This window comes from Cetorhinus maximus, chromosome 19 (genome assembly GCF_964194155.1).
Source record: "Cetorhinus maximus chromosome 19, sCetMax3.hap1.1, whole genome shotgun sequence".
NCBI lineage: Eukaryota > Metazoa > Chordata > Chondrichthyes > Lamniformes > Cetorhinidae > Cetorhinus > Cetorhinus maximus.
Window position 1 is genome coordinate 86,437,045 of NC_135897.1, and position 15,071 is coordinate 86,452,115.

Consider the following 15,071-nt stretch of genomic DNA (forward strand, 5'->3'; position numbering starts at 1 on the left):
ACAATTTCCTCGACCCATGGCCCGAATTCCCACTGGAAGAGCTGAACTGTGTGGTCATCTTTCGAGCAGGATTTCTGTAGTTGAAAGAATGGCCCAGCCTGATCAGCGGTATCTTTTGTCCTGGTTATTATTTCCAAGTTGCAATTTCTGTTTATGCAAAAGACAGTAATAAAATAAAGGAAAAACAAAAAAAGAGCAAGTGCTTTTCCCAGCATCCTGCAATATTAATGACTTTGATATGAGTTGCCGCTTGATCTTAGAGCAATGGGTTTAAAGATGTTCAATGTGGAGGAGTCTCTATACACGTGCACACATTCTGGAGATCCCCTGCACAAACTTGGGCAGAATATTGCCGTCGGCGAGTAGGGGTGGGCCCTACACGCCGATGTGTAAAATGACGCAAGATGACATCGGGCATGTGTCCCGGCATCATCGCGCGTCATTTCAATATTGTGTTCGGCGGCGCACACCGGAGGTGGCTGCGCGCCCGCTGAACTGTCAAAGGCCGATTAAGGCCATTAAAAAAGTAATTGACATTGTTAACAGCGCTGCCCGTCCAACCTTAAGGTCGGGGGGGCAGGCGAAGAGCCCAAGCGGCCTTACTGTTTTTCAGGAAACCTCATCCACGGGCGGGATGAGGTTTCCTGAAGGTTTTATAAAATAATTAAATAAATTTTGCTAAATGCACAAACATGTCCCAGCTCATATGACACTGTCACATCAGGGGACATGTTTAAATGATTTTTTAGCTTCATTTATTGAAAAGTTTCATTATCAACTTAATCTCCCTGAGGCAGCTCCGTGCTTCAGGGAGATCGCTGCGTTCTTTCGTGCATGCGCGGATGAGTGCCAGCCCCGACCGACTCTCCCTCCTCCCCGACAGTGTCACATGAGCTGGGACATGTCTATGGCTTTTATTAAAAATTTTTATTAAACTTTTAAAAACCTTCATGAAACCTCACCCTGCCCGTGGATGAGGTTTCATGATAAATGCGAAGGCCGCCTGGGCTCTTCGCCTGCCCCCCCCACTGCCGACCTTAAGGTTGGACGGGCAGCTCAGTTAATTACTTTAATTGATATTTAAATGGCCTTAACAGACCTTTGACAGTTCGGGGGATGCGCAGCCAACTCCGGTGCGCGCCCGCCGAACTGAGGATCAGAATGACGCGCGGTGACGTCGGGACACACGCCTGATGTCACCGCGTGTCATGTTACCCGTTGGCAAGCAGGGCCCCGCCCCCCCGTACGCTGACCCAAAGATTCTGGCCTTTGAACGTTCACAGCTGCTTTCAGGCTGCTGTGTATATCCAGTACTCCCTGGTTTATTATTATACTAGTCACACTCATGGAGGATTATGGATACCTGTGAGTAAATAGTGAGGAAATAATCTCCTTGAAAGGGCTCAACTTCATTCCAAACTTCAGAGGAATGTTGTTTGTCTGTGGTATTCACACTCTATCCAAGAGAGCAGAGCAATTCTCATGCAAACTGTTTGGTTCCATTGCCCCATCGCTGTGGGTGATCTCTGTCACAGTTTGAGTTGGATGTGACACTGAGTGAGCTGGATTAGCAAGATCCACTGAAAGCTATCGCATCCTCAGGACAACCCATAGTGCTTTACAGCCAATGGAGCACTTTTGAAGTGTAGTCACTGTCGTAATGTAGAGAAGCACAGAAGCCAATCTGTACACAGCAAGCTCCCACGAATATCAATGTGATAACAGATAATCTGTTTTAGTGATGCCAGTTAAGGGACAAATATTGATTGGGACACCAGGAAGATCTTACGTGCTCTTCATCAGAAAGTACTGCTCAATCCAGGCGTCCAACCTGGGACCTCAGTTTGACATCTCATCTGAAAGATGGAACCTTCAGCAGTGCAGCATTCCATCAGCATTCCCAAGCAGTAGGCAAATCTCTGGAGTGGGATTTGCACCCACAACCTTCTGGTGCAGAGATGAGAGGGCCACCCGCTACAACTGATAACTATGCAATAAGCATCGTCAGAGTGAAGGGGTCAGTGGAAGGTAGAAACAGAGGAATAATCATTTCAGTTCAGAACTTGCCTTTGGCAAGCACTCTTTGGAGAAAATATTAGCCTAAATCAATCTTGCTGCTAAGGTGATATCAGGTCAGCCAACCAAAAGCTTGGTGAAAGAAGTAGATTTTAAGTAGTGTCTTAAAGGAGGTGAGAGAAGCAGAGAGGTTTAGGGAAGGAATTCCTGAGCTTAGGAGCACAGCATTTGAAGCCATGTCTGCCCACCAGTGAAGTTATGAAAGCCGGGGATGTGCAAGAGGCAAGACTTGGAGGATTGCCAAGACCTTTGGAGGGTTGTAGGACTGGACAGAGATAGGGAGGGATGAGGCCATTGAGGGAATTGAATGTGAGGATGAGGATTTCTAATCAGATTAGTTGCCTGACTGAGAACCAGCATAACAGAATGTGTGGTAAATTTAAACCTTACTTGTTTGCTCTTTCAGATGTTCTAATTTTTGGAGGAACATGTGCCATCCTGTCGACTGTGAGTAAGAGGCTCTGAAGCGGATATAATGGTGCAACTGCCATCCAATGACTGCTCTGTTGATCAGGAATTTGAGTCTTGCTATCTGCCCATTATGTACCTTATAGTCTTTGTCACTGGATTCATCGGAAACAGTGTTGCGCTCTGGATGTTCATCTTCCACATGAGGCCTTGGAGCAGCATCACCGTATACATGTTTAACCTCACCTTGGCTGACCTCTTCTACGTCTTCTCTCTGCCAGTTTTGATTTTTTATTACCTCAAGGAAAGTGACTGGATCTTCGGGGAGACGCTTTGCAAACTGCAAAGGTTTATTTTCCACGTTAACCTGTACGGGAGCATCTTGTTTCTGACCTGCATCAGTGTCCACAGGTACATGGGGGTGGTCCACCCCATGAAATCACTGGGCAGGTTGAAGAAAAAATCGTCCATCATTGTGTGCGCGTGTGTGTGGGTTATAGTAATGGCTGGCATCGCCCCAATTCTGTACTTCTCTCGAATACGCCAGGTTACCAATAAAGCAAACTTCTCTGGACCGTACCTGGACACAAACAGAACGATAAAAACCACGTGCTACGATACGACATCTAAAGAGCTCCTGCACACTTACTTCATTTACAGCATGCTCACTACGTTCTTTGGTTTCTGTGTCCCCTTTGCCACCATTCTGGTCTGTTATGGATTTATAGTGAAGGCGCTAATATTTAACGACATGAAGACACCTCTCCGGGGCAAGTCTGTGCGTCTCATTATCATTGTGCTGGCAGTCTTTGCTGTCGCCTACCTCCCCTTCCATGTGATGAAGAACTTAAACCTTCAGTCTAGACTTTATTACCAGGGGTCAGAGACGTGCGGGTGGAACAAGAGAGTCTACGCCACCTATCAAGTGACCAGGGGTCTGGCCAGCCTCAATAGCTGCGTGGACCCAATCCTGTACTTTCTGGCAGGAGACACTTTCAGGAGGAAATTCACTTCTACAGCCTCGAGAATCATCAAAACGAACCAGTCTGTGGTCTAGGAAAGTAAACAATTCACTTCATGACACAATGGACAAGTTATAGAATGATGACGATTCCTCCTTAACCTACAATTTACATTTATATAACACCTTCAATGTAGTAAATATGCCCCCAGGCACTTCTGAAGGGCATTATCAGAAACATTGTGACAGATAAGGAGATATTAGGACAGGTGACCAAAAGCTTAGTCAAACCAGTATGTCTAAGGAGTGTCTTAAAAGAGGAGAGAGCAATTAGAGAAGTTGGAGTGGACTAAGGAGGGAATTCCAGAATTTAGGGTCCAGGCAGCTGAAGGCACAGACACCAGTGGTGCAGCCAAGGAGATCGGGGTATGCGTAAAAGGCTGGAATCGCAAGAGAGCAGAGATCTTGGAGGATTGCAGGGCTAGATGAGGTCGCAGAGTTAGAGAGGGGTGAGGCCATGGAGAGATTTGAACATGAATGAAAATTTTAGAATTGAGGTGCTCTCTGATGCGGAGCAAGTACAGGGCTGGTGGGTGAATAGGAGCTGGTGCAAGTTAGCATAGGGGCAGCGGAGTTATGGATGAGCTCAGGTTTCAGGAAGTGGTGGTTTGGTAAATTTTAGTTTAAGTATCTTTTTGGGGTTGACAGGCACAATAAGGGTCATGTTAGAGAGCTTTAGCTGAATGCTTTAATAAGAAAGTGTAATGAGTGGAGTAACCCATAACTAAACATTCAAACACCCTGTATTTGTCCACTTATCCTTCAACCCAATCACAGTTGCCCTTGCTGCTAATTTGAAGTTTTCCATTTTAGGATGGGAACAGTATTGTACAATAGGTTTAAAAATGTGGACCTGCTGTCAATGACATTAACCTTTGAAGAATCGGGCCGTTATCTAGTTTGATCTGTACAGGGAATATTTTGCCTTATACCTTGATGTTTACATTGTTGCATAAAATTCACAGCTTCACAAAGAAGCATAGAATGGAGCTCATGTACTTGAATAACTGATTAAATATTATTTTGTTTGTCTGTGACTCTCCTCTGTGCTGAGTGTCTACACAGAACTGTCTACTGCTGGTTATTGCACTGTACCCTGTTACTGCTCTACCACACAGAATTGCAGAGAATTCATTGCACAGAAACAGCTTATCTGATCTACATCAGTGTTCCCACTCCACATGAATCCCCTTCCACCACTTTTCATCTCACCCTATCAGCGTATCGTTCTACATTTTTCTCTCTCACTTGCGTATCTAACTTCACCTTAAAGACATCTATGCTATTCACCTCAACCACAACATGTGGTAGCAAGTTCCACATTCTAACCACTCTGTGAATGAATAAATTTCTCTTGAATTCCCTATTGGATTTACTAATAACTAACTTACATTTATATCTCATAGTTTTGGTCTCCCCTCCCCACACACCCCCCCAACACCCCCACACTCCCCATGCCCCACCCCACCCCACCCCAACACCCCGACACTCCCCGTGCCTCACCCCACCCCACCCCACCCCAACACCCCCACACTCCCCGTGCCCCACCCCACCCCAACAAGTGAAAACGTCCTCTCCATGTGAACCCTATCAAACATCTCCATGATTTTAAAGAATTCTATCAGGTCACCCTTTAGCCTTTTCTTTTCCAAAGAAAAGAGCTCTAGCCTGTTATAGTTGATATATAAATGTATATTTGATAGTTGATAGTTATAGCTTCTCATTTCTGCAATAATTCTTGGAAATCTCTTTTTATTCAGACCTTCTTCAGTCCCTCCATGTTCATATGAGTGGCAGGTCAGAAAATTGGACAGAATATAAAGAGCAGCAAAGAATGACTAACAGATTAATAAGTCGTTTGGTAGTACAGAACTACGGGGTAGGCGGAATGTGGAGCTGGGGCCTCAATCAGATCGGCCACGATCTTATTGAATGGTGGAGCAGGCTGGAGGAGATGAATGGCCTACTCCTGCTCCTAATTTGTAGGTTTGTATGCTCATAATATGGAGACCAGAGTTGTTCATAGTCCTCCAAGCTTGGAAAGGAGTTCCTCCTGACAGATGTTACTGCAGTGAACACAGAAAGACATGGTATTTCTAGAAGTGACAATGCAGCAGCAGTGCCAGGAGTCAAAGTCACTGTGGACTCCGGTGCATGGACATATGGGCCTCTAGCTTAGTCCTAGAAAGTTGTGGGTTCCAGTCCCATTCCAGAGACTGGAGCATTAAGTCTTGGTTGATTTTCCCAGTGCATTACTGAGGGAGTGCTGCATTGCCAACTGTGCCGTCTTTCAAATGAGACGATAAACCGAGGTCCTATCTACACTCTCAGGTAGATGTAAAAGATCCCACAGCATTATTGTGAAGGAGGTCAGGGAAGTTATCCCAGGTGGGCTGGCCAATACTTATGCTCACTAAACATCACAAAACCAGGTTGTCTAGTCCTCTTGATACGAATATCCACTTCATGTTAATATTTTAGAGCTAAAGTTTAGTCCATGACAGTATCAGCAGGAGTGACCAGATTGTGGTCCTTGTGGTGATGAAGTCCTGTCTTTACATGGAGGATGACCTCCACCATCTTGTGTAGCACTACCACCGTGCTAAACGGGATAGATTTTGAGCAGATCTAGCAACTCAAGACAGTGCATCCATGAGGTGCTGTGGGCCATCATCAGCAGCAGAATTGTACTCAACCACAATCTGAAACCTCATGGCCTGGCATATCCCCCACTCCACCATTACCATCAAGCCAGGGGATCAGCCCTGGTTCAATGAAGAGTGCAGAAGGATATGCGAGGAGCAGCACCAGGCATAACTAAAAATTAGGTGTCAACCTGCTGAAGCTACAACACAGGATTACTTGTGTGCCAAACAGCATAGGCAGCATGCGATAGACAGGGCTAAGTGATTCCACAACCAATGGATCAGACCCAAGCTCTGTAGTCCTGCCACACCCAGTCATGAATGGCGGTGGACAATTAAACAACTCACTGGAGGAGGAGGCTCCACAAATATCCACATCCTCAATGATGGAGGAGCCCAGCACATCAGTGCAAAAGATAAGGCTGAAGCATTTGCTACAATCTTCAGCCAGGAGTGCCGAGTGGATGATCCATCTCGGCCTCCTCTGGAGGTCCCCAGCATCACAGATGCCAGTCTTCAGCCAATTCAATTCACTACACGTGGTATCAAGAAATGGCTGAAGGCAGTGGATACTGCAAAGGCTATGGGCTCTGACCATATTCCGGCAATATTACTGAAGAATTGTGCTCCAGAACTTGCCGCATCTCAAGTCAAGCTGTTCCAGTACAGCTACAACACGCCAATCTACCTAGTATTGTGGAAAATTGACCAGGTATATTATGTACACAAAAAGCAGGACAAATCCAACCTGGCCAATCATCATCCCATCAGACAACTCTCGATAAAGTGATGGAAGGGGTCATCAACAGTGCTATCAAGCAGCACTTGCTTAGCAATAACCTGCTCACTGATGCTCAGTTTGGGTTTTGCCAGGGTTACTCAGCTTCCGATCTCATTACAGCCTTGGTTCAAACATGGACAAAAGAGCTGAACTCCAAAAGTGAACTGAGAGTGACTGCCTTTGACATCAAGGCCACATTCGACCGAGTGTGGAATCAAGGAGCCCTAGCAAAACTGGAGTCAATGGGAATCAGGGGAAAACTCTCTGCTGGCTGGAGTCATACCTAGCATGAAGGAAAATCATTGTGGTTGTTGGAGGTCAATCATCTCAGCTCCAGGACATCACTGCAGGAGTTCCTCAGGGTAGTGTCCTTGGCCCAACCATCTTCAGCTGCTTCATCAATGACCTTCCTTTCATCATAAGGTCAGCAGTGGGGACATTCGCTGACGGTTGCACAATGTTCAGCACCATTCGTGACTCCTCAGACACTGAAGCAGTCCATGTCTAAATGCAGCAAGATCTAGACAATACCCAGGCTTAGGCTGACAAGTGACAAGTAACATTCACACCACACAAGTATCAGGCAATGACCATCCCCAATCAGAGACAATATATCCATCGCCCCTTGACATTCAATGGCATTACCATCACTGGATCCCCCACTGTCAACACCCTAGGGGTTGCCCTTGACCAGAAATTGAACTAGATTAGCCAATAAATACAGGGGCTAGGAATCCTGTGGTGAGTAACTCACCTCCTGACTCCCCAAAGCCTGTCCACTACTTACAAGAGTGTGATGGAATACTCTCCACTTGCCTGGATGAGTGCAGCTCCTGCAACACTCAAGAAACTTGACACCATCCAGGACAAAGCAGCCCGCTTGATTGGCACCCCATTCACAAACATTAACTCCCTCCACACCAACAAACAGTAGCAGCAGTGTGTACCATCTACAAGATGCGCTGTAGGAACTCACCAAGACTCCTTAGGCAGCACGTTACAAACCCACGATAACTACCATCTAGAAGGACAAGGGCAGCAGATAGATGGGAACACCGCCACCTGGAAGTTCCCCTCCAAGCCACACACCATCCTGACTTGGAAATATATCGCCATTCTTTCACTGCCGCTGGGTCAAAATTGTGGAACTCCCTCCCTAACAGCACCGTGGGTGTACCTACACCACGGGGACTGCAGCGGTTCAGGAAGACAGCTCATCACGGCCGTCTCAAGGGTAATTAGGGATGGGCAATAAATGCTGGCCTAGCCAGCAATGCTCAATTTCTGTAAATGAATTTTTAAAAAGTTCTGGGGAAATTAAAGTTTAACAGTAGAAACTGGGAGAAATGCAACTAAAGCAACTTGGAGTCTATTACACTTAATAGGTTGGGGCCATGTTGACTTAAGGAGTTGACAACTAGAAAGGTAAGAGCCATAAAACAGCAGGTCATCTTACTTAGCTGGAGAGCTGGAGAAATGATGTCTACACTGCTTGCAAAGAAGTGCAGTCCAGTGCGCGGTTTTGTTTTGGGAGTTAGAGCTAAATTAGTTTTAAAGTATTCAGTGAACCCTGAAAGGCTATGTCATCATGGAGATGGGTGGAACTTAAGATGGTTCCCTGGTTTTAATTCATGCATTTGCCGGGAGAGGGGTTTGGTTGTAGTTTGGACCTCGTGTGGTTTGCAGCTCACAGAGAAGCCCTGGGAGCTGTTAGCAGACTCCAGGCAGTTATGGCTCAGAGAAGTCCTGTGGAGAAGGTGGCAGAAGGTTACTGGTTCTGTTCCGGGCAGGTAGGGCTCATAGGAGCCATGAGAGCCATTTATAGTTCAGTACAGCTGTGAGACTCGAATTTTGAGAAACCCAAGGGCAGTGTCAGCTGAGTGAAGATGGCAGTCTGCAAAAGAGTTGGAAGTGTGGCGGTGATTAGAGGCAAGATTGCAGCTTTGTGAATCCCATGGGACAGAGTCTCAGGAGGATAGATTGAACCATCAGGAGGTGAGTAGTCCTTGAGGCAGTCTGAGTCAGAGTGACTTTCCACAGAATTCAGGGGCCAGATCTTTGAAAGTGAAGAATTAAAATCCCTCGGTGAGGGAGACTGAGTTTTCATGAGATTTTGTGACTCACAGTGACCATTGACACCTGGGTGGGTTGTTGAGAAATCTGTGGGATCTGTCTTGGCCACAGATGCCATTTAATGTGCAATCTGGTGTGCTCAACCATAGTTTGCTTGTTAACTAATATTTACCTCATGTTACTTCTGAATTTTAGAATATAAGATAGATATTGTAGATTGTTTTACTTTTCTGACTTGGCGTAGTAACATTTAACTTGTTTGTTGAATACTAAGGAATCTTGTAGTTTTATTCTCTTCATGAGTAACTGGGGGTTCAAACTTTGTCTACTTTAATCAAAAAGTTACTGGTCTATAATGGAGCTTGCAATGCACAAATTGGTTGCTGTGGTTCCTACATTACAACGGTGACTACACTTCAGAAGTGTGCCATTGGCTGAAAAACACTGTGGGATATCCTGAGCTTGTGTAAGATGCTATATGAATGCATACCTTGCTTTCTTAAGGATAAAAATAGCAGTTTTGAGATGTTCTTCTGCAGAACAGTCTAGTAGCCTAGTTACAAGTCATGCTATTCCTTCATGAGTTTGGAAATGGAGAATGAGAGACAATTTATTTATGACAACGTGCTTCTTGTTCAGAGTTGGATGCAGGGCTGGTACCTGGGGATTAGGCTTGGGTCAAGAAACAGGAAGGAGAAAATCTTCAAAGGATAAGTGTAAGGGGTATCATTTGGTTTTAGGCGATGGTGAATCAGTCATCATTGGCAGCCAGATTTGCATTCCACCCAATTTTATTTTCTATTGTTATGACCAGGTGAGGAGGAGTGAGTTGGCTCTCCTTCTATTCAGCCCCTCGGTTGGTCACAACAAAGGTTTTAAAATTTATTTTCCCTGCAATTGCGTTTTCCAATCCAAATGTATTTATTTTTTTAATAAAGAGCCAATCAAATCAGGTTTACTAGAGTCAAAGAAAAAGGGAGATTATTAGTTGCTAAACCCAAGAAAAAATAATAAAGACACAACGGTGCACACAGATATCAGAAGTAGGAATGTTAAAGTCCAATAAAAAGTTAAAAGAATGTACAATTAAGTCCTTTGTTTGACTTTGAGGTGTAGATTTTTGAATGTTGCAGTCATTTGAAGTTAGTTGCTTTCCGGTAGAATCCTGGAGTTGATTTGCTTCAGGTCTGTACTTTATTGAATACACTCTTTTAGCTTCAGAGAGAGAGAGAAGGAGAAAGAGAGAGAGAGAGAGAGATTGATTTTTACTGCTCTCTTCCAAAGTGTTTTCAGATGACTATGATGTTTTTTTCTCCTCCTCCCTGATTCTGCTTGCCAGAACCAGTTTTTAAAACTCCTGTCTGAATATTCCCAGAAAGGAATTCGATTAGCATATCTTGCAATCATTGTTGCAGACCAAGTAACCCTATTTTCTGATATTTTCCTGTCCCAAGCCTTTGACACATTTCAAGATAGACAAAAGCAGGAGATGGAACTATTTCGTCCTCTGTCTGCAATATGGTTTATATAGAAACTTTCCAGAAAAGTAGTCAACTTACAATATCAGACATCAGGTGACTCATGGCAGCCATTTGTGTTAAAACAGGTCTTATTTAAGCAGTCCAATATGCCTTTGACTACTTGGTGAAGTTGTAGGTAGATCTCACTCAGTTACAATTTTCCGTCACCGTGGCACTATTGAATTCAATAGTTTCATTCAATTCAATAATTCAATGAATTCATCAGGTGAGGTTTAAAATAGCTGCCATTTTGCGACCACCTGTTTATTCCAAAGTTGATTTATATCCCTACATGTCATCATATACAAAATTCTTGTAGCAATTTGGCAAGTCTCCTTCGACAGCACCATCCAAACCTGCAACCTCTCCCGCCTAGAAGGACAAGGGCAGCAGATGTATGGAACACCACCACCTGCAAGTTACCCTCCAAGTCATACATCACCCTGTCCTGGAATTCTTTCCTCACTCCTTGACAGTTTTTAGGTCAAAAAACCTGGAACTCCCTTCTTAGCAGCACTGTGGGTGCACCTGTACCACATGGGCTGCAGGGGTTCAAGAAGGCAACTTACCACCACCTTCTCGGAGGCAATTAGGGATGGGCAATGGCTACTAGCCTAGCCAGCGATACTCACATCCTAGGAACAATTTTTTCAAAAATGAGTTGTGCTCACTGATATCTTTTACTTTTGATCATTGCGGATGACACAAAGATTGGCCAGGTGGTTAACAGTGAGGTTGAGTGTCTTGGGCTACAAGAAGATATAGACGGGATGGTCAAATGGGCAGGTAAGTGGCAGATGGAATTTAACCCTGAAAAGTGTGAGGCGATTCACTTTGGAAGGAGTAATTTGACAAGGAAGTATTCAATGAACGGCATGACACTAGGGAGTTCTGAGGGACAAAGGGACCTTGGTGTGTGTCTCCATAGATCCTTGAGGGTGAAGGGGCATGTTAGTGGGGTGGTGAAAAAGGCATATGGGACACTTACCTTTATCAATCAAGGCATAGATTACAAAAGTAGGGAGGTCATGTTGGAATTGTATAGAACCTTGGTGAGGCCACAGCTGGAGTACTGTGTGCAGTTCTGTTCACCACATTATAGGAAGGATGTGATTGCACTGGAGGGGGTGCAGAGGAGATTCACCAGGATGTTGCCTGGGATGAAACATTTAAGTTATGAAGAGAGGTTGGAAAGACTTTGGTTGTTTTCATTGGAGCAGAGAAGACTGAGGGGCGATCTGATCGAGGTGTACAAGATTATGAGGGGCATGGGCAGGGTGGATAGGGAACAGCTGTTTCCTTTAGTTGAAGGGTCAGTCACGAGGGGACATAAGTTCAAGGTGAGGGGCAGGAGGTTCAGGGGGGATGTGAGGAAAAACTTTTTTACCCAGAGGGTGGTGATGATATGGAATGCGCTGCCTGGGAGGGTGGTGGAGGCGGGTTGCCTCACATCCTTTAAAAAGTACCTGGATGAGCACTTGGCACGTCATAACATTCAAGGCTATGGGCCAAGTGCTGGTAAATGGGATTAGGTAGGTAGGTCAGGTGTTTCTCACGTGTCGGTGCAGACTTGATGGGCCGAAGGGCCTATTCTGCACTGTTTGATTCTGTGATTCTGTGACTTCCAGAATGAATATTCCAAGCTGGAAGACATGATAACCTAATAACCATCTCAACAATCTCTGCTTCCTTAAACAGAGTAGAGGTAGGAAGGGAGAAGGGATACAGTGCGAGCATTTAACATCTGGACTTCAAATCAACGGAGCTTGAACACCAACTAGCATGAGCAGAAGAAAGTGATCTTAAGCTATCAGATTGTTGTGAAATCAGATCTGGTTTTTAAGGGAAGGAAACCCACTGCTATGACCCGGTCCCGGCCTTATGTGGACCCGGTCCCGGCCTTATGTAGCCCCACTCCCATGTCAACTTTTAAATGGATCTCTGAAGTTGTATCAAACTGCTGGGTGACCCAGTGTCACCTTCTCAGGGCAGTGAAAAGATGACCAATAAATGGTGGGCTTGCCAACGACATCCATTTTCCAAAAATAATTACATAATATTACCAGCAGGTTAGCCAATCAGATTTGAATGGTGCAATTGCCAGCGCCCAAGATTCTCATGCACGTGTGGATTGATTCAGCGTGTCCAGTGCGCTCAATTCAGACAGATGCGCAACGTGTGAGCTTTATGCAGTTATAAAGCTCAGTTCTTGGCGAACTCACCTCAGGATAAGCCCTGTCCCTGAATCACTAGGTGGAGCACTTTTCATCCACAGACTGACTGGTCCAGATGCTCAAAGGAAAACGCACACTTTGTATTGGCTCATCACTGACGAAAAATGACAAGACAGCTCAGATGATCCCGCCTTCCTGTTTGAAGAATGAGTCATGGATGCCTGCGGGGAAGAAAGATGAAAAGAGAAAATTGACCTTCAACACAGTTAAATGGCTAACATGTAGATGAATGGTAAATCATTTTGAAAAGTTTGGAGAAGGAAGCATTGAAAGACTACTTTCAGCAGTTGGCCGATCAATAGCATAAAGGTTATCAAATGCACAATGGAGGGATAGGTTAGAAGGTATTGGTTTTACACAGAGTACAGGGAATCCCTTAACAACCAACGTCCCCTCTAACTTTCTATGTGATGTGTGCAGATGACCTGTTGCTCGCCGAGATTCCTTTAAGACCGACATGCAGCCTTACGTGCGTACATTTGAAAGGAAAGGTTGTCTGTATGCAGCCTGTTTGTTCCCCAAATGGTACGTTCCCGATGGCTGTGTGACTACATGCCCAATGCAACTTAGAGGGAACGTTGCTTACCACTCAATTAACCATCATTTAAAAGGAAAACAGCACAGATATTTGTGTAGGCAAAATATTAAAAGACCAAGGGAAAGGACAGAAAAATGGGACGAGAGCTGAAAGCCATCGCCTGCAAGGGTCAAATAGCTTCTTTTCATGCTGCAATTTCTATGGCCCCATGATGGTATACATAGGGAATAAAATGAAACACTAATTTTCAGAGGACCTCTGTTTCTTTCTTTAAAAAAGTTAGCGTTCTGCAACAATTGTGTTGTGGTTATTTAATATACAGATCATTGTTTTTAAAGTTATAAAGCCCAAAAAGTCTTCAACCACTGGACTCCAATTAGGAAGAGACTGCATGGGGGGGGCAGATTTCTGACTTTGTCTGCTGGGCCATAGCGAGTAGGCATCCTGCATGGCCTTTCTCTCTTGTTTGGTTTCCAATGACATCCGTGGCTATCAAATCATGATTTCGGACTTTACTCAATCACACAAAGTCAATGTCTCAAAGGAATCTCACAGGGCACCAAGTCATCAAACAGAAGTTAGAGGGGACATTGGTTGTTAAGGGGTTCCCCTACTCTGTGTAAAACCAATACCTTCTAACCTATCCCTTCATTGTGTGTTTGATAACACTCTGACATTTATGCTATTGATCGGCCAACTGTTGAAAGCAGTCTTTCAATGTTTGCTTCTCCAAACTTTTCAAAATAATTTACCATTCATCTACATATTAGCCATTTAATTGGGTTGAAGGTCAATTTTCTTCTTCATCCTCCTTTCCCGCAGGCATCCGTGACTCATCCTTTAAGTAGAAAGGTGAGATCATCTGAACTAGAAGCGATAGGAGTCATGGCCCGTTTCAATGCCCAGACAACACTGTGAAACAAATAAGGCTGAGCAGTGCATTCACGTTAACGCAGTTAATGATGATAGAAAATAATTTTTTGTCCCAATGTGTATTTTATGCGTCCAGATTTTATGATCTCTCTTGCCTATTTTCAGGCATTCTGGGGCCGAAAATGGGTGCAGAGTCACTCAGGGATGTAGATATGGCATGTTTCTGCCTCCCATCCCTCCACGTTCAATGCCCTCAGTGGATGGGAACTTGCGAGTTTTATTGGAGCAGGGGCCTTGCAAGCATCAGCTACCATAAAGGTTCAGCAAAAGATTCAAAACGTTTTCCGACGCTTCAGTGGCTGCCCTTTGGTGTATTAGGCCCGAGCCGAGGTGGGGGGCATGCTAATAACCTCAGGACCAGAAAATAGGCTGAGGTCAATGGCCATTTCTTTGACAGGCAGTAGTCCCCACCCTCGGCACCAGAGACCCCCTAGTTGAAAAGAATCCATTTTTTCACCAATAGACATTGAGCAATAACGGGGATTGGGGTGGATTTTCAACTTGTTGCCAGATTGAGTTCGACGGATATAAAAATCAAGCAGTCTTTATGATGGGTGACCAAATGGAATGCAAGTTTTATAGTTGAGCTTCGGGTTGGAAATCCATCCCATTGTGTCTTGTTTCATGAGACAATTAAAAGCTGAAAAGAAAAAAAAAACACAATAAAACTGTTCTCTACATTTCTTCATTAGGAATGTGGAATCAATTAAAAGGAGTTATATATTGACCTTTCTGGATATGCACTCCTGTCTCATGACTCTTGGATCAGATTAGTGAACCTCCCGTGGCATTGCTCATGGATCAAATTAATGCACCTCCTATGGCATTCCTCACCGGTCAAA

General features: G+C 44.6%; 1 protein-coding gene across 1 annotated transcript; it reads left to right on the forward strand.

Moving 5' to 3' along the window:
* Positions 1–2,486: 2,486 nt before the first annotated feature.
* Positions 2,487–4,542, forward strand: LOC144694003 (P2Y purinoceptor 1-like). The gene has a single exon (XM_078564298.1). The coding sequence runs from the start codon at positions 2,552–2,554 to the stop codon at positions 3,539–3,541; it is 990 nt and encodes a 329-aa protein (XP_078420424.1). The 5' UTR covers positions 2,487–2,551; the 3' UTR covers positions 3,542–4,542.
* The last annotated feature ends 10,529 nt before the right edge of the window (positions 4,543–15,071 follow it).